Here is a 19460-nt window from a genome sequence, read left to right on the forward strand (position 1 = left end):
GGAATCCTATGAAGACCAATTTAGGCGGTTGAAAATAGATGTTAGAGGGAAGTACTGCCTACCAGTGTTCTCTGATGGTAACCCCATGGCAGACAATAGCACCAAAGGAAACACTGAACCAGAGTGAACTCTGTAGGGAGATGGATGTAGAGGGTTTTTTAGGTGATACAGATAGTTCAGTTTGAGAGTTCTGTATCCAGCATCTTCTGGAATATATTCAGAATCCTCATTTTCCCATATTGCTTTGTGTAGATTTAAAAAAAAAAAACACAACAAAACAGTGAAATGTTTTTTCCACTCTAACTTCTTTTCACTGTTCCCCATCCAGTTCTTCCTCATTTTATTTTTTTACTTTCCTTTACCAGACCTAACATAGCATGTCTTCCTCAATAAGCAGTATATAGATGCCATGTTTTACACTTTATTTCAAATTGATTTTTCTGTTTTCGAGCACAAATTTTTAAAAAAGTTGTATAAATACACATTTTTATCTACTACCAATGTAGTGTTCAAGTCAAATAAAAGAAAAAATCATAAAAGGTTCATGGACAAATAAATGGTGATGTGGTTTTGTTTTATCCCTGAGTTTTAGTGTGGCATCTGGACAGGAACAATGCTCTACTTTTCTGTGGAAAAGTGTCCATATTTTTCTGACATTTATAGAACATTTGTTCTCAGTGTTGCATAGCCTTCCTTCATTCCACTACAAGCAATACCTTTCAGAAAATTAAAGCAGCAACCACCTTCTGTTTTTGATTGACTAGACATTTAACCCTTTCTTCTGCAGGTATGTTGTTGTGCCTACAGTGGTGAGGTAGTCTACATCTCTATTTACATTCAGTGGAAATTCCTGAGATGTTCTGACATACCTAGTACGTGAAGCATCACAGGGGTTGTTCTCTTTGAAGAAATCTGGAACATTCAGCTGTAGTCAAGGGTTAAGCCAGAGATTTTGGTTTAGAATCCTGGCAGATTGCATTATTTCCCATGTTTAAGGATGGTTAAAAGGCAGGGATCTTTCTCCCTGGCTATTCAGAAGTCTCTTGTTGAGACTTTTAAAAAATCAAAAACATCTAACATACTTTCATCTGTGTCTCTTTTTTTTTTTTTTTTTTTTTTTTTTTCCAGTGAGAAGGATGAACTTTGGACAGATCAGATAATGAGTACCAAGAAAAGCTCTTTCCAGTGGAGCTCTTTGAAAACCCTGTGGGCAAAGTTTTCAAGCCCTTAGGTTTACAAGCTTTGCCTCAGGAGACTGGGAAGATTTGCAAAGGTCTTTCCTTCACAGCATAAGAAATCTTTTACTCTATACCCATTTCTGGAAAGTGAAATAAAATGAGTGTGGAATCAAATGTATGAGATGTATCCTATTAATAGACTTTTAAGTTCCAAAGATTCAAGAAATAAAAGTGTGGGGTTTTGCATTGTTGTCAAGCAAGAAATTCAAACACTTTCTTTAAGAAATGTGTAGCTTCAGCATTCCAAAATGAAGATGGCATTTACACTAGAAGGGAGTTTGATTTCCGATGTATGTTTTCTGCACTTGTGTTATTACAGTTTGGTTAGTATAGAACAACAAATAAAAAGTCCATTATTGAAGACAGAAAGCAGGAAGTTTTTTTATTCTACCACTAGTCAAATATTTTTAGTACCGTCTGCTTATTTATATTTGCAGGGGAGTGGCATTTCCCATTTCTGCAAGGCGTATTACTTCCAGTGCAGCTTCAATATAAGTTCTGACTAGGAAGCTAGTTACTTGCCTTATTCACCGTTAGAGAGCTGTCATACAAAAGGTTTCCTTGATGCATTGCTCTTCTATGCTGCATGCAAGATGATGTCACTATGACTGCCTTATGACCCTGTATGCTGTGGAAAAAATAGGAAAGTTATGGAATTCTGTTGAAAAATCAATTTAATAGACCTTTTAAGGAAGAAAAATAGCTATATTAACAACACAAGAGGTCTCATTGTCATTAAAAACCAAGGAATACTTAATTGGGGAAAGAATTAAATACATTGAAGACAAAAGGGACAGAGGTGAAAAGATCTGAATTAAAGAGAAGAATAATCCCAGACAAATTTTAATACATGTGAGGAAAGATGACTGAAGAGTTCTAAGTGAAGCACTTAATGATATCTTGTTTTGAATATTTACTACCAGAATTATTCAAGTTGCCTGGCTGGTAAACTGAAGGACATACACAATGTATCAGTTTATCAAGTTTGTAGAACATAATTCCAAGAAAGCTACAGCAAGGATTTGTGATTAATCAGATCTTCACTAATAATCAAGGACAGTGAAGGTGTAGAAAATGCTCTGGAAAGGGAACAAAAAAAAAACCCTGAAAACTGAAAAACTGAGCCTTTTTCCCTCAGCCTCCACCTTCTTTCATGACATTTGCTTTTTTCTGCTCTCTTTCTATAGTCTCTCCCCTAATCAACTGTATGAGAAGGACTGCATACATTTCTATCTGTTCGTGCAAATGGAGTTTGAGGTTTGGAATCTGGGAGTAAAGAGGAGTCAAAGAATTTGTGTAGAAAACTATAGCTGTCTAAGGAGGGATACTTCTTCCATCCCATTTCCTGTCTTCCAGTCTGCAATGGCAAACTAATTTGAGCTAACTAGCTTCACTACAGCAGCTGTACCAGTCTCTTGAATAAAGCTCCACTTTTATTTCCCAGGGAGCTTACTGATAAGGGCAAGACAGTCAGAAGACAAGTGAAGAAGTAGCAGCACAGGAATGTGTGTGTGTGGAAACAACATTTGAGAGGAAGGTTTTGATAATATCTGCAGTGCAGAGGGTTTGAGGAGGATGTGGATAATGTGCAATGATAATGAAAAGCATGAAGGGAGACCTTGCTAGATGGAGGTGAAATTGGAGAAAATTAAGGTTAAGTTTACCTAGATGAGACTTGGGAAAAGCAAAAAAACTGGGAATCCAAAGGAACTCGGTCAAAGAGAGGAGCCTTGACACTGGGACTTCTTTGGGAAGAACAGGAGAAGTTTTATGTGTGTGAGCCTGCCTGCAAATAGATGTATATGAATACAGAGCAAGAGTGTCCAGACTGATAGTGAGAAAAGGAGGGGAGGAGATCTAGTAGATTGTGTAACTTAAAAACGAAGGAACCTTTAAAATTACTTCCAATAGTGGAAGCATTTGTTTTTTTGCCTCTGGTCCTGGAGAAACAAATCTGCCATCAGCTAGGTACTTATTTATCTCAACTGTCTGTTCTTACACTTAAGGCAACAATTACATGCATACACCAGGATTTTAAGTTACTGTTCAAGGTTTTTTTTGTAAAGTCTTAGTTACATAATAGCTGATCTATGTAGTGATAATAAGAGAATGTGAATATATAGATGTTAAATTGTGCTTATAGTTAGAATCAGATGTTCTATCTATTAAAAAGGATGATTAGAAGGAAAAACAAGGCAAATTTAAGGAAAGAAGGAAAATTTCCAGTCAGTTGTTTGTTTGTTTGTTTGTTTAAAATTTGGGAATAATTTCCAAGGAATACTGTGAAGACTGTAATCATAATATATATTAAAACTTTAAGTTTGTGAATATCTTGAATGATCAAGGAGATAGATTATCTGGTTAGTCTCTTCTGGTTTTATATTGTACCATTTTATCTTTCATTTTTTCCAGCTCAATTCTGTTTTTTTCTGACATCTTTCGAAAACGCAAATGAAAACATTGCTTGGAAAAAACAAACAAACACAAACACCTTGAAGCTTTAGAATGCTGTATAGGTGTATATAAGGTGTAGTATTCGTTTTCAGAGGGTAAATTGTCTAGGGGAAATATAAAATCCATTTTGGGTAAATGAAATCCAATGTATATGCAAATACTGGGTATTTCATAGGAAAAGCCGTTTAAACTTTTGCCGTGTTTAACACATAGTAACTTCAGGTGACTAAGACCTGTAAGTTTCTACTTAGAACATAGTCTTTAACAGTGCTTTACAGTACTCAATCATTTAAAGCTGTGTTTTAATTTATCATGAAATACACTTAAGTTAGAAATATCTGCACTTGTGATGTCCTAGAAATGGGTTTTTAAAACAGCATATTGTTTGGTTTTAATCTTGCGCTCCTTTTGAAACACGGTCACAGAATTGCAGAGTGGTTTTGTTTGGAAGGAACCTTTCAAGGACATCTGGTCCAGCCTCCATGCTGAGACAGGGCCATGTACAGACAGTTGCCCAGTAACATGCTGAGGCAGCTTTTGGGTATCTCCAAGGATGGAGACTTCATAGCCTATAGCCTCTCTAGGCAACTTGTTTCACTGCTTGGTCACTCTTCCAGGAAAAAAATATTTCCTGAGGTTCAGGAGGAACCTCCTGTGTTTCCACATGTGGCCATTGCCTCTGGTCTGGTCACTGGGTACCACTGGAAGTAGCCTGGCTCTGTCCTCTTTGTACCATCCCTTCAGGAATTTATACACATTAATGAAATCCCTCCAAATCTTCTCTAGAATAAACAGTAACAATACCCTCAGCCTTTCCTGATGCTCCAGTCCCTTAATCATCTCATGGTCCATTTTTGGACACTCTTCAGTATGTCTCTCTTGTACCGAGTAGCCCAGAACTGGACACAGTGCTCCAGGTGTGGTCTCACTAACGCTGAGTGGAGGGAAAGGAGCAACTCCCTTGACCTGCAGGCAATACTTTGTCTAAATCAGCCAAGGATACCATTAGCCTTCTTTGCATCAAGGGCTCATTGCTAGTGCATGTTCAACTTCATGTCCACCTGAATCCCTAGGTCCTTAGCTGAGTGGCCCCTGACATATATTGATGCCAGGGTTGTTCCTCACCAAGAGCAAGACTTTGCATTTCTCCTTGTTGAATTTTTGTGTGCCAATTTCTCCAGTCTATTCAAGTCTCTGTGGGTGGCAGCACAGCCCTCTGGTATACCAGCCACTATTCCCTGTTCGGTGTTATCTGCAAACTGACTAAGAGTACACTCTGCTTCATCATCTAGGTCATTCAGGAAGATATTAAACAAGATTGCACCAGTACTGACCTGTGTGATAGATCGATAGTTATTGGCCTCCAACTGGACATTGCACCACTCAGGCCTGGCCATTCAGAGAATTTTCAGCATGCCTCACTATCTGCTTATCTAACCCATACATCAAGAGGTTGTCTACAGTTAACCCATAACAGGATCTTTTGGGAGACAGTGTCAAAGGCCTTACTGAAGTCCAGGTCGACAATATCCACTGCTCTGACCTCATCTACCAGGCCCATCGTTTCTTCATAGAAGTTAATCAAGTTGGTCAAGCATGACTCCCCCATACTTCCCCATCTTGGGAAGTTTTGTCTGTGATGTACCTGGAGAGGATTCTCAGGATTAGCTGCTCCATAACCTTCCCAGGCATTACAGTGAGATTGACTGGCCTCTGATTCCCTGAGTCCTCCTTCTTGTCCTTCTTGAAGATAGGAGTGACATTTGTTTTTCTCCAGCCTTTAAACACTTCTCCCAGTTGTTACGATTGATCAAAGATTATTGAGAGTGGCCTTGCAATGACATCTGCCTGATCACTTAGCACTTGCGAGTCCATCCCATCAGGGCCCATCGATTCATGTATGTCTTGTTTGCTTAAATATTTTCAGATCTTATCATTTTCCACCAAAGGTACATCTACCTTGCTCCAACCTTATCCCTCTGGGACCTGGGATTCCTGAAAGCTGTTATTGCTAGTAAAGACTGAGGCAAAGAAGGCGTTTAGTACTTCAGCCTTCTCCATGACTGTGTAGGTCATCCCACTAAGCAATGGGTTCACATTCTCCATGGTCTTCCATTTATGAGTTGTGTACTCATAGAAGCTCTTCTCATTGTCTTTGGCATCCCTGGATAGATTTAACTGCATTTGGGCTTTAACTTTCGTACCTTTGTCCCTGAATGCTCAGACATTATTTCTGTGTTCCTCCCAGTTGACTCATCCTTGCCCCCACCCTCTGTAGGTTTGTTTTGTGTTTGAGTTTCACTAGGAGCACCTCATTCATTCATGCATTTTTCCTGCCATTTTTTTCCAACTTTCTTGAGCTTGGAGGAGGTGATCCTTGAATATTAAGCAGCTTTCTTGGCCTCCCATTCCATCAAGGGCCTTATCCCTTGGGAGTCCTCCAAGCAGGTCTTTGAAGACTCCAAAGTCTACTCTCCTAAAGTCCAAGATTCTGAGCTTGCTTTTCACCTTTATCCCTGCCTTTAGGATCCTAAACTCCACCATTTCATGGTCACTGCAGCCAAGGCTGGCTTTGACCTTCATATGCCCAACAAACCCCTCATTTTTAGTGACTATAAGCAGATCACCTCTCCCTGTTGACTTCTCTGTCACTGGGAAAAGGAAGTTATTAGAGTACTCCAGGATCTTCTTGGGCTAGTCGAAATACAGCTGAAAGTGATACCTACCCCAGATATCGGTTAGTCCTTGTCAAAACTGGGGCAATATTCTCATTACTCCACAATTTATAAGTGAGCTTTGTAGCAGCCCTTCTTAAGGAGCTCCAATTTTTCTTGTTCCTGTTGCTATTATTTTTCTTATAACACTGTACTAATTAACTGTCTTTTTATTCTTATCATATTGGCATTTCCAAATAAGTAAAAACTGTAAAAATACATTAGTGTGCAATTCATATAATTTATTGAACAGAGAATAGAAATTAATTTCTACACAGCTATTCTAACGTTATCTTTTCTCCCTAGGAGTAGGTGACTACACAATCAGTATAAAAATGAATTAATGACAAAAGAAACTATATTTTACACATTATATGTGTGTTTGTATAAAATATGAATACAATGGGATATGGATTTCATCATGTTATATAAAAGGAGCTGTGTATAACCTGAATTTGACTTTATCATAACATTAGTATTCCCCTACATGTTGTTGAGGGTTTTTTTATGCTTCATATTGATATATCAGAAGGTATTGTAGGCTGCTGACTTTTCGACAGAATTAATCTTAACTTTGATCACTTTTATCATACTGTACAGGAGTTCTGAAGAAAGCTAGTGGGGAGCTTTTAACAGGAGAAACTAGAGCAAATGAAACCAGTGTGCTTCCTGAACAGTTACTTCAGGTAGAAGAGGTGAGTATGAAAAGAGTCTTACCCTTTGTAGGAGATTTTCTTTGACTGTGTCTCCAGAGCAGTCTGTCACCTTGTTCATTATAAACACCTATTGCTATAGTTTCTTTACTTAGCTACTGCAATTGAGTTCAGGTGCAAAGTCTCAGTTAAGATGGAATAAAATCTTACAGCATTCATGAAGAAGTGGCTGTTATTTAAGGGTTAACAGAAGGAATTTGTCAGAAGTATAAGATACCTTGTAATGAAAGAGTAAAAAAATTCTATAATGTGACAGCTTTCTTCAATGTTAAACATATTCTCAAAAACAGGAGAATCTTCACAATACCTATCAAGTTTCTAGCATTTGATCATAATGATACTTCCTGTAGAGCTAAGTATTCACACAAAGACCGGTTTCTCTGATGCTGTGCAGTAAGCACCACACTTTGTGTGTACAAGACCAGGTTTTGGTCTGGCTTCCATTTACTACTAAACTAATTTTTGTTGTTGAATTTCTGAGACCTAAATGCTCTGATAAGTCTTGATATTCTGGGACCGTGGAGTTTAGTGTCCTAATGGCTCAATTTTAATGCTGAAATGATTTTTTAAAATGTGCAGTGAATTGATTTGTGAGACTGATATTCAAATATCTTGTAGATTACAAAGAACAATATTTTGGGAAGATTGAGCTTCACTTGACCCAGGGTTGAAAATATTTTTGAAATTTTTTTAAAACCCACCAAAATTAAACAAAATTTAAGAGGGAGTACAAAAATGGGCATCCATGGGGACTGTCTCTGTGCTCACTGGAGTTAAGGAGTTGAATATTGAGAGTGGGGAAGGAAGTAGGAGGGAGCTTCTGAATTGGGGTGAGCTGGAATTGCTGCATTTCATAGTGCTTCATTGTCTTCCCAGTTTAGTGTTATATCTGCAACTTGTTAGGAATGCTTTTCTTCATTTCTCCTACTATGCACCGATATTGATGATTTTAACTGTACATCTTACATCATAAAAATATTTCTCCTACAGTGGTACAATTCTTAGTTGGCCACCTCTGTTAAGGTTTATGTCTGCTGTATATTGTATGAGCAATACAAAGCAAGATGAGTGGAAAAGTAATTATGTCCTACTGTGTCTACTTCTCACAACTCTTATGTTTCAGATAACTTTGGAAGTCTTTGTTTATAGAAGGCAGGAAACTGATGTAAACCATAGGAAAAGCTAACATTGGTTAAAAACTAGAAATGTCTGTTTAAACATTTTAACCTTTGCTAAATCCAGCTCTAGAGAAATGAAATCCAGTGCAGCAGTGTTAAAACCAGTTTATTTAAATTTTTTCCACTAGTATCCATGTTTAGTATCGTCTAGTTGTGAAAATTATAACAGAGTATCCATTGCTGGATTACTTGTGAAACTGTTGAAAATGGTTATAAATGTATTTAGTTTGTTAAAGAGATTCTATTAAATATTATAAATAATGTAAAGATGAAGAGTAGCTTTTAAAAAGCAGTGTTGTATGAAGAGGGGTTTTTATAAACGTATTTTCTTTTGAAAGTTATTATGCATGTTAATTTCTACTGCTTGTACACACTGCTTTTAATGTGATTTCAAAGCTAGCACTCTGTGTTTTAAGTAACTAAAATAAATTTCAAAATATGATGGTGTCCTTTAATTTAATTATGGATGTTCACGTGAGTTTCAGACAATGATAATATTCAACAATTCATTTGTATTGATTTAATATAAATATGTTTTTCAGCCTGTTTTACTGAATTTTGGCTGGAGAAATGCTTTTAAAGATCTGTCTTCTTCTGTGGCTCACTGTGTAACAATAGCAATCGAGGATTTTTCAACTAAAATTCTTCAGCATGAGCAGAATGGAGAGTCTTCAGCTGCAGGCTATACAATGAGTCTTGTAAACAACCAGCAAATGAGGGAGTCCTGCAGAGCAGTCCAACAGGAGGAGCAACCAAAACGAATTGCTAAGGCAGGTATCAAAAGATCTGAAGTTTGAGGGGAGACAGAATGCCAGGGCTGTTTGCCGTCTACACTTTGAAGTACTTACAGTAACATTAATATTCTATATCTCATATAAATGGAATTAAGAAGAAAGTGAGAGGCATTACAATATGAGGCTGAACTGAGCTTCATTCAATAGCCCATAGTCTATACTTGAAAGAGTTAACTTTTAAACTTCACTGGCATTACTTTTTTCATGCAAAAAGTTTAAAAACATTCTGATTAGTATCTGCTCTGTTACCGAGTGGTTCAATCCAAAAATGCTGAAAGCTTTGAAGCATAGATAGAAAAGGATTTCCTGTATTCATATCCTTAGACATGCCATTTAACTAATCAGCATAACAAATAATATGGCCGTGTTAGGGTTCTTTAATTTGACTGAAAGGTCATTTGTGACAATTAATGAAATTGTTTTTCTAAGGGAATATATGTTTGAAACTTATTTTTCTTTAGAAAGCTTTGCAACTATTCTAGCAAATTTGAAATGCTGTTAATGAATATCCACTTGAAATAACACATAATCTTTGGGGAGATAATTTTAGGGGGATCAGTGTAGGCATTTACTAAGAGATGAGAGGTTTGTTTTCAAATTCAGTATTGTAAAATATATTTATGTATTTTTCAAAATAAATTCGTTTAGAAAATTATGTTTGTTTACAAGGAATTAACCTTATGCTTAGAATATACATCTAACAAAATCATTGGGAAAAAAAAGGCGTTAATAGCATAAGGTGGTTTTAATTTTTTCTTTCCCAGTATGTATTATGCAGCTTTAAGGTGAAAAAGAATGAAATAATAATTCATCTACTGTAGATAAACATTTCTCACCAGTATAATAGAATGAAGGATTTGTAAAACTGATTTAATGTATTTATGTTTTATTCCAATTTCATTATTCAAGAATCTGACCATAATGTTTACAACTGAAACATTGCTGTCAGAATACAAATAATTTGATGCCACATTTATTTCTCTCAGTTTTGTTCTGACATCATGGAAGAACTTGACACATTGCTTCCATTGGCTCTGGCATGCAGAGAAGATTCTCTTCAGGAAATTAGAGCAAACTTTGTAGAGGCCTGCAGCAAAGTGACAACATCTGTCCTGGCAAGACTAGAGGACAAAAGCAAAGACGTTCCCTCCAAAGCTCCTCTGCAAGACTTGTATGCTGCCCTTTCCACAGCAATATATGTCTTTCAGCATCTTACAATGTATAGCAATTTAATGAGAGAAACGAGCAAAAAGTGAGTGCCTTCTACTTTTAATGGTTTAATTCAAACATAAATAATATAGGATCTCACTCCATTATGGTGATAGAGTATGGTGGTAGTTTTCCAAATTGCATCGTATTTTTTAGCACATGCACTGTGTGTACCGTTTATGGAAAAACCTGAATCAAAGCTACTGATAATCTAAAGCAGCCATTACTAAACAATTATTTATGTTTAAGATCCACATTTGATTTTCAGATCAGTATTTTTTATTTATTAAGCTTAGGTAAATAGGTTGTTCAGGTGAACTGAATGTACTCTGCTCTCATATAAATGGCGGGTTAAGTCCTTCATTTCCTTTTCTGACCTTTTCAATAGCCAAATTTTCATAAAATGTGATTTAGCACATAGCAATCTTGGAGGACAATATAAATACTAATTCCTGTACTTCTTACTTAAACTGTCTGTATTCAGAAATGTGAACAAATATATCCAATGTTGATATTGAATTTATTTTTCATTGCATTTAGAATAAAAATTCAAGAAGACATAAAGTAGTAAAGTCTAAGACAAGTGTTTGACATGAGGCACCATACAACTGCATTTGCTGTGCTTTTAGGAGATTTTGACTTCAGATGCTAGGAAACTCTTTAATGGACCATGTGCTTCTGCCCATACATAATTTAAAAGTAGAAACTGGGTCTTGTGAGGTGACACCTGAACTAGCACATTTTTTAAGGAATGTATAATTTCTAAAGGATTGTGTGCACCACGAGGCTATGTTCCCTTGAATATTTTAGGCTTTCCTGCATGAAGTATATCTTTGTGAATGGGAAGTCTAAGCCAAAATATTGCTCAGTGATTCTGCTTATGTATATTATGAGAGAGCTTTCATACATACCTACCAAAAGTAATCTCCAGAATCTGTGTTACTGTTTCCTTAATCACACTTAGGGCTGATTCAATTATGCTTAAACCCAAGAATTTCCCAATAACTGACTATTATACTGTTTCAGAAAACTGGATGAAGTAGTGTATTTTGCATTGACTCGGTAAAATGAGAATTTATAGATGAGCAGATTTTTTTAAAGAACTTGTGAAACAAAGACCAGATATTTCTCAAAGGTGAATTCTAGCTTCAGACTCCAGGACCAAGAGGAAATGAATGATTGATACCTAATAATCAAAACCATTTGCTGTACTGGGAATTGTTACCTCCTACTGCATAACCTTTCAATCTTTACCTCTTTGATCATTCTCTCTGAACAGACCCCTGTTCCTGGTGCCTATCCAACAATATCAGGAATTCATCAACGTTCTACAGTTTCAAGTTACGAACTACTGCGTCAGAGTTTGTGCTACAAGCATTTTACAGGATGCTGAGAGCCACCACTGGGATGACTACAAAGCTTTTTATGAGGTGTGAGTTTAAGTTTACTGTGCCTCCCTTTTATAAAATGTATTTTACTGGTTGCCAGTTCTCTGACTAATTAGAAGCATAAGGTCAGCATTATTTTTACATAAAGATTATTGGAATTTACTTATTTCAAATGTTTATTATTTTAGACAGATGTCTTTTTAGAAAAGATGTAGGAAAACATAGTAATTTAAAGATGAGATAAATCATTCTGATGGAGTGTTTGTGTCATTTCCTTAGTAAAAAATTGTATGTCAAGTTCAGGACATATATAGAACTCAGTAAAAAAGACACCATCATTTTAACTCTCTTGCTTATTTGAAGTGTGACATATTAAAATGAAAGACAGCTGTTTTTCTCCTGACATTTTTCATTTTACTATTGGACTTTTGTTTTCAACTGGTTCTTCTTTTTACCTTTTGTGAGTGCAGGATGTAATGATGAAAGATGGTCAATACAGTTACCTTCAACATTCAGCAATATAGTTCTGAAATAACTGATGTAATTTCACCTGCATTTTGAAGACACAAGTCTGCTCTTAAATGATAATATTTCTGTAAAAAAACCCTAAGAATTAAGCAAATTATTATAATTTATTGGTTTTTTTTCTTTGCCCCAATTAAACACAAACTTAGACTGATGTATACTGTTGAAGCTATTTCCACTTAATTTCAGAATGAAGTGAAAATATTATATGTTTTTTACCAATAGTAACGAAGATCTCCTGAAAGGAAAGTCCTGCACTTCCTTTTATCATTTGCTATGTGAGACAATTGGTGTGTTTTTAAGTGTTTTCTAGAATTCTTTCATGGGAGAAAACTCTGTGAGATACATGTATTATACAGATGAAATCTAGAATTCTGTTAAGTTCTGTAGTGGATAGGTGACACAGAACAATATGTGTGATGTATCAAAATGCCTATCTATCAAAATGCCCATATTACAAGTAAATAAGCATTTTACTTTTTAGTTTAGTTTGGATGTATGTTAGTAAGAAGGTATAGAATTTAATAGCTTTTGTCAGCTAATAAATCATGATATGATCTTCACCATTTTCCAGACGGTGCTGTGTCCTGTTTATTAGTGTCCCAATCACTATTCACCATCTAATTGTCAGAAATAGCTGTCTCAAGAGGAAAGAGTATGGACTAGCTAAACAAATTTTATCTTTAATGATCAGAACTGATGTATGTAGGAAGGCATAAAGAAAGCTGGTATCAACTCCGTATATGCTTGCAGGACTTCCAGTGGCAAGCATGTCTTTTTACATCACTACTCTGCTGTTTTTACTGGGCCAAGGGCCATGTCTAAGAATGGACTATTCAAAAAGGCATGATGCTGAGCAGCTGCTACTTGCATTGAGCTCTGTGGGCACGCCAAATCAGAGAGACTTGCTTAAGACCTATGGTTTGTTACAGAGGAAACATTCTGCTGAAACTTCTAGCACTGAGAGGTGGCTCTTTGCAAGGCCTAAACTCACCAGGAAATGTGAGGCTCAGCCTCTTAATTCATACAGAAGTAGCTTGGAGCCAAGCACCAGAAGACCTACCAGTTGTAAAGAGCAGGCTCTGATATGAGCTCCTCCTCACTCAAGGAGAGGACACTTTTGCACTTGTGTGAATCAGTGACTAACAGCCTTTGCTACACTTTAAGCAGGATCCACTGCTGTAAACAGCATCATGATCTTACTTCTTAGCTCTCTGCTTCTGCTTGTCTCCTGAGTGGCCTAGCTCTTGAATCTCATCTAGGTTGGGACACTCATTCCATTTTCCCCATTGTCCTCCAGTTTTGACTACTGCATGCAACTCTAAAAAATTCAGTCCTCATCGTAAATCCTAAATACAGTTTTATAAAGGAAAAGAATGCATTACCTTTTATTCCCACAAAATAAGCAAAACATTGCCTATCCTTTGGTTTTATGTGCATCAGTAGAGGAGAAGGATTAGGATGCTTGATTACAAACTAAGTAGCATTCTTACACTTCAGGGGTCACACAAAATAACTTTCTTCTTTTTCCCCAATAATACAGAACATTGAAATGGTATTAAAAAGAGTATATGAAAGCCTTCCTTTCCATTTCCCAATAATGACATATCGACTAATAAAACTACTTGACTTAGTTGATGTATAAGTTGTCCAGAAAGAAAGCAAAACCACTGAAAGGCAAAGGGAAAGAAGGAGTAAGCAGAGGACGATGTCTCTATTTGATTACACAACAGCTGCAATTTCTCTATACATTTATTTGGGTTCTTTGTACAATGGTAACATTTGAGGATGAGAAGATTGGTAGCAAATAATTATTACTTTCTATAAAAGAATTTTCTACAATGTTAAAACAAGAAAAATGTATGTTAATTATTGGTTTTTTTACTTTTGTAATCAATTTCAGTATCTGCTGAACCATCCTTCCTCTGATGTGCACCTAATCCAATAGTGGCAGCTGCAATTAAAGAAAAAAAAGCCAAAAGACCAAATATGATTGGCGGGTAAACACAGAGATTATAATTACTGTGAAATCACAAAGTTTTTTAATATCATTTAGGAAAGTTAAGCAGAGATTTAGTGAGATACAACTAGTGAATTTGTGGTAACGTGAAATCTGAGCAGAGCTTTAAGAGCAGAGTTCCCATTCAGCGCTTGGAGTCAAAGCTGCCCGGGAGTGAAACTCTCTGGGTTCAGCATCTTGCTGGCAAAGAGCACTGAACACCCACTGTGCCACTGGGCTAGCTCTCCAGATTATGATTTCAAATGGAGCTTTTAGTGTAGCAGACATCTGCTGCAGCTTTGGGAACTTATGTTTTCTAATAGTCAAAGAATAAAGAATTGTCTGTTCAAAGATAATATTGAGTGGCTTATGTAATAAAGTGCAGCTGCTTGTTTCCTGATATATAAGCTAAATAAAAGCTCACATCTGTTTGTATTATACGAAGCCTGTAAAAATCACAGATGTTTACCAGTAGACTTGTCTAGAAGTGGCAACAAATAGAAAAACAGGTCAGAAAAGGGGAATTAGTGTCATTTAAATTTTGGTGAAACTTGCTTCTGCAGTGGAGACACAATGTTAGAAAAGGGGTATTATTCAATTTACTGCTTTATATTAAACAAACCAGAGAAAATTAAGCAATTTGTATTTATAATTACATAGTTAAAAAGTAAAACTCACCAACATTTTGTTACTGAGAGAAATAAATACCCTATGTTAGAAGTCAAGTTAGAATTATATTTCCAATTATTAAGTCTGCATGGGCTTCACAAATTTTTAAATTTGTTTCTGTAAATTAAATATATGACCAAAATAAATTAGGTTCTATTCAAACTAATTATTTTTTACCTGGTATGTTTATTCTGTAAGAGTGGAATTGTTTTTACAAAGAAAGGGAAATGTTAGTAAAATGTCTATAAGGCCGGTTTAGACTTGTCCTTCTGTAGAAGTTCTACTGGAACAAGCCTCAGGAATAATCATGGTAATATATCTAAGAAACACAGAATTAATATAAATATATTAATGTTTGAGTTGTGCAAAGTTATGAAGTTACATTATTGAGTTACAAAGTAAACTTGTGCTTTCTTATGATGATTTTTCAGTGTATCATGCAATAATATTGTAATTTTACTTCATATAAGAAAAATCAGAAATTATTTAATAAATCCATTACCATTTTTTGTCAATAGAAGACAATTGTATTTTACCTGTGTGTAAAGACTTGTCAAGTGCTTGATTCTTAAAAATATCAGAGTGATTGGTTTTGATTTGCCTGTTGAAATATGCTTGAAACATTTATAAAATGTTCATGGTTACACATACAAAGAAAACTAGGTGTGTAATTTTTTTTTTTAACGTTATTTTTTTAAAAATTCTTTTTCTCTTCTGCATTGTTGACCTTGGAAAACTGGACAGTTTTGTGATTTTATTTTATTTGGGTTTTTTCTAAATGAGATTTTAAGACATGCGTAAGCTAGTCATAAATTTCATGATTAGAGCAGTGGTCACAAGTTTGGTACTATTGCTTTTTGTCACAATTTACCACATTTTTAATATAAAATATAAAATTATGGGAGAGAAATATTGAATAATGGCAACTTCCAATAATCTGACAATGTAGCATGTTTAAAAAGAAGATAAATTATTTTTATTTAGTATTATTAGATAATACCTAACAAACTCTTAAGAGTGTTTTAAAAATTGTGGCATTGTTTTATATTTCTGATAATTCTAAAATATAAAAAAATTCTTAAAATATGTCTCAACAACATTGGAACACGGGAAGTAAAGATTTAAGTCGTTTTTCTGATATAGCTTCATCATACTACCGTTTTCTGAATTAGTATTGGTTGAAATATTTACACGAGTTGAACTTATTCTTAACAATATTATGGATTAACTACTGAAATGTTTATTCCTTTGTACTTATATTGGTGTCATATTGGGGTGGTTCTGTTTAAAGAATGAAATATTAATACCAACCCTGATTCCTTCCTAGAAAAATGTTTAGTTTCAATGAGTCATCATCATAAGATTAGAAAAAAAAAAAGTTACTGTGAAAATCTGGACATAGCATTATCCGTTTACTTGGTCAATTGTGGGGGTTTTTCTGATCTTATTGCATAGACATTATAAGTAACCAAAGTTTCATAGTCATGGTTATGTGTGGCAATTGTGAGTCTTTGGAAATACATATACTTAAGTAATTCAAATAATTATTTTTGTCTGAGGACAAACATTAAATTCATCTGACTATGCTATTGAATACAGAAGACTGTTTTTAAACTGGACTTAGAATACTATGGGTTTTTAAAATGAGTCAGTCAAGGATTTAAAAGGTCAAATGCTGTGGTTTGGTTTTTTTGCCAGAACTCTAGTTTTGTAACTGAAATGGAACATGCTAATAAAGGTGCTTCACATCTTGTCAAGGAGCATCTTTGGGTCTTTAAAACTTCATCTATTTCCTTTCAAATTCAATCAATTAGACTTAGAATAACTAAACTGACATTTTGAAAAGTGTGGTCTTGTTATTTAATGTGTGGTGGTTTTGCTAGGGGGAAAGATGCTCCTTCTCTGTCCAGATGTGGCATTATTTCTGCTGTGCCCTTCGTCATGATCTATGGACTATACTACCTCCCAAGACAGCCCAAGAGATTCTTACAGATGTACTAGAGCAGTCTTTGGCTATGCTGTCATCCAGATATCGTCAGGCCTGCCCCAGTTACAAAAGGACACCACAAATCAGGTAATGTTTTAAAAGTGTAGTGCACACTTTTACTGGGTGAAATAAGTAAATATTAGTTTTCTCTTACACACTGCTTTGATTAAAATTTAAATGTTAATGAATACAGCAAAGGGAATAGACAGAATTTATGTATTTTCATGTCAATTTCAGTTCAATATTTACTAAATTGTACAGAACCAAATCCTTTTAACTCATTGAAATGGTTCCATAAACTGCTTGATTGGTTTGAAAGCTGTGTGATGGACATTGAAGAGTGTTGGTGCAACCAAAAATGTGGGCAGAGCTGTCAGCGTTAGCATTAGAAATCAAGACATTAATTCACGAAGAAAACTCCATGTGTTCCAATTGAATTTGGGCTGTCCTAGGGGTTTTTAAAATGAAAGAGCAACAAGGTCAAATTGAAAGATTTACTAGAATGAAGCCAATGGTACAGAAGGAGACAACAAAGAGGCTGTTCTTTCTTGTGTCATTTTAGGAAATAGGAACCCTAAACTTCTGCTTATTGGGATTCTTATGTTTTGCTGGAGATGAGAGTCTCTTTAAGAAATACTAAAGAGGGTGTTTCTAGCTGAAAGCTGACTCTACCCATGTCCCTTCTCTTTCTTTCTTTCTTTCCAATGTCTTGTGTTACTGAAGAAATCGGTGTATTTCTCAATCTTCCCCTTTCCTATGTATCTTTCCTGTATGAATATGTTCCTCTTTTTAGATTCTGAATGTGATATAGTCCATGAGAGGTGATATAGTCCATCAGAGTTAAAAACTTAAGAGTTTGTCATTTGTAGGAGATGTGACATTCAGCAGAAATATTCTGTGTAAGCTAAGAGTTATGTGCAGTCATCATTAAATTTTATTGTAAAAATGAGCAGTGTCATGGAAGCTTAAGTAACTTGCACAAGGTTGCATTCTTGGAATAGGTGGGGGAAAAAAGTTTTATTCTATGTGACAAAACACCTGTTTGTGTGTTCTAATCCTTCTGCATCTGAGCCCTTCTGCATCTTCTACAGAGAAATTTCCTGGAAACTTTAATGGAAATTTCCTGGAAAAAGAGGCATCCTGTAATATGAAGAATATGTATTGATACAGTAGCTCTTAAATGTAAGATTTGTCAATTTAGTATGAATTTTCTTCAGAATATAAGTACTTTTTACATTTTCTTTTATAGAGAAGCTGTTCTATTTTATAAGGTGTTTCCTGAATCTATCACTAAATGAATTGGATGATCCAGTTGCACACAAATTAAAATAATGGATTTTCCTGCCTAGTGGCATTGTCCTTTACAAGAGGAAATTTCAATATCTTTTAAGTCTTTTTTTGACTACTTTCAGTAACAACTTTTCTGTGGAACTGCTGAATTTTTACAATGTTGTGGATTGACATTTTTAACACCACAAGTGAAAGATAAAATTTTAATTCCATACTATAATTTAGGTAGAGGAAAGCTCTATTTGACTGACATTTACCACTACTCTAATGTCCTAAGTAATGTTACTTCCACCTTGTTTAACCTACAGGATTGATATTGCAGCAGTTTTGATGTCTACTGAAGATATGCTCTGGTCAGTTTGCAGCTCTGTACAGGAGTTTCTGAATCCACATGAAGACAGAGATCTCAAGATCTATAAAATACATAGCCACTGCAATAGTCTGCTCTCTGTGCTGACTATTTTAACCTCACCATTGAAAAATTTGTATGAGTAAGTATGAAAAACATTCCATTTGAGATAAAGTTGGTTCTTAAGCTTGTATGGATAGATCTACAAGGTGAATAATTGTGTTGAAATACAAATGCATGCATAGTGTTGACACATTTTGAAAACCTCTGCCCTGGAGAGGCCTCATCTGGATTCCTATGTCCATTGCTGGGCTCCCCACCTCAAGAGGGACAGGGAACTTCTGGGGAGAGTCCAGCGCAGGGCCACCAAGGTGATCAGGGGACCAGAACATCTTTCTTGTGAGGAAAGGGTGTGGGAACTGGGGCTGTTTAGTCTGGAGGAGACTGAGGGGAGATCTTATTAACATTTATAAATATCTAAATGATGGATGTCAGGAGGCTGGGACATCACTTTTTTCAATTGTATCCAGTGACAGGACAAGGGGTAATAGAAAAAGCTTTATCACAAAAGGTTCTATTCAAACATAAGGAAAAACTGTTTCACTGTCAGGGGGATGGAGCACTGGAACAGGCTGCCCAGGGAGGTTGTGGAGTCCTCTTCTCTGGAGATTTTCAAGAACCACCTGGATACATTCCTGTGTGGCCTTTGTGGTGGTGCCAGATGTCCACTAAGTCATAATATCACTCTCTGTCCTAAACTGGTTGTGGGAGATTAAAATATAAAGAAAGGTTTGTGAGTCAATATAAGGATGGGCAGATTGCTCAGCTTGATTTATTAATAAACCATCAGAACATGGAGATGAGAAATAAAAGCAATCTGTCCTTCCCAGGACTCTCCTTCCTTCCCCACCAGCAGTGCAGGGTCTGGAGGATGGGAGTTACAGTCAGTTCAT

At 35.8% G+C, this 19460-nt stretch overlaps 1 protein-coding gene across 1 annotated transcript in view; it reads left to right on the forward strand.

Moving 5' to 3' along the window:
* Window positions 1-19460, forward strand: part of KIAA0825 (KIAA0825 ortholog) — a 251533-nt gene that overhangs the window by 75796 nt on the left and 156277 nt on the right. Inside the window, exons 7-12 of the mRNA XM_062018445.1 lie at window positions 7007-7101; window positions 8840-9067; window positions 10078-10343; window positions 11580-11730; window positions 16765-16955; window positions 18467-18649. Coding sequence (XP_061874429.1) covers window positions 7007-7101; window positions 8840-9067; window positions 10078-10343; window positions 11580-11730; window positions 16765-16955; window positions 18467-18649 — 1114 coding nt within the window. The remainder of the gene's footprint in view (window positions 1-7006; window positions 7102-8839; window positions 9068-10077; window positions 10344-11579; window positions 11731-16764; window positions 16956-18466; window positions 18650-19460) is intronic.

Source organism: Colius striatus, chromosome Z (assembly GCF_028858725.1).
Source record: "Colius striatus isolate bColStr4 chromosome Z, bColStr4.1.hap1, whole genome shotgun sequence".
NCBI classification, from domain to species: Eukaryota; Metazoa; Chordata; class Aves; order Coliiformes; family Coliidae; genus Colius; species Colius striatus.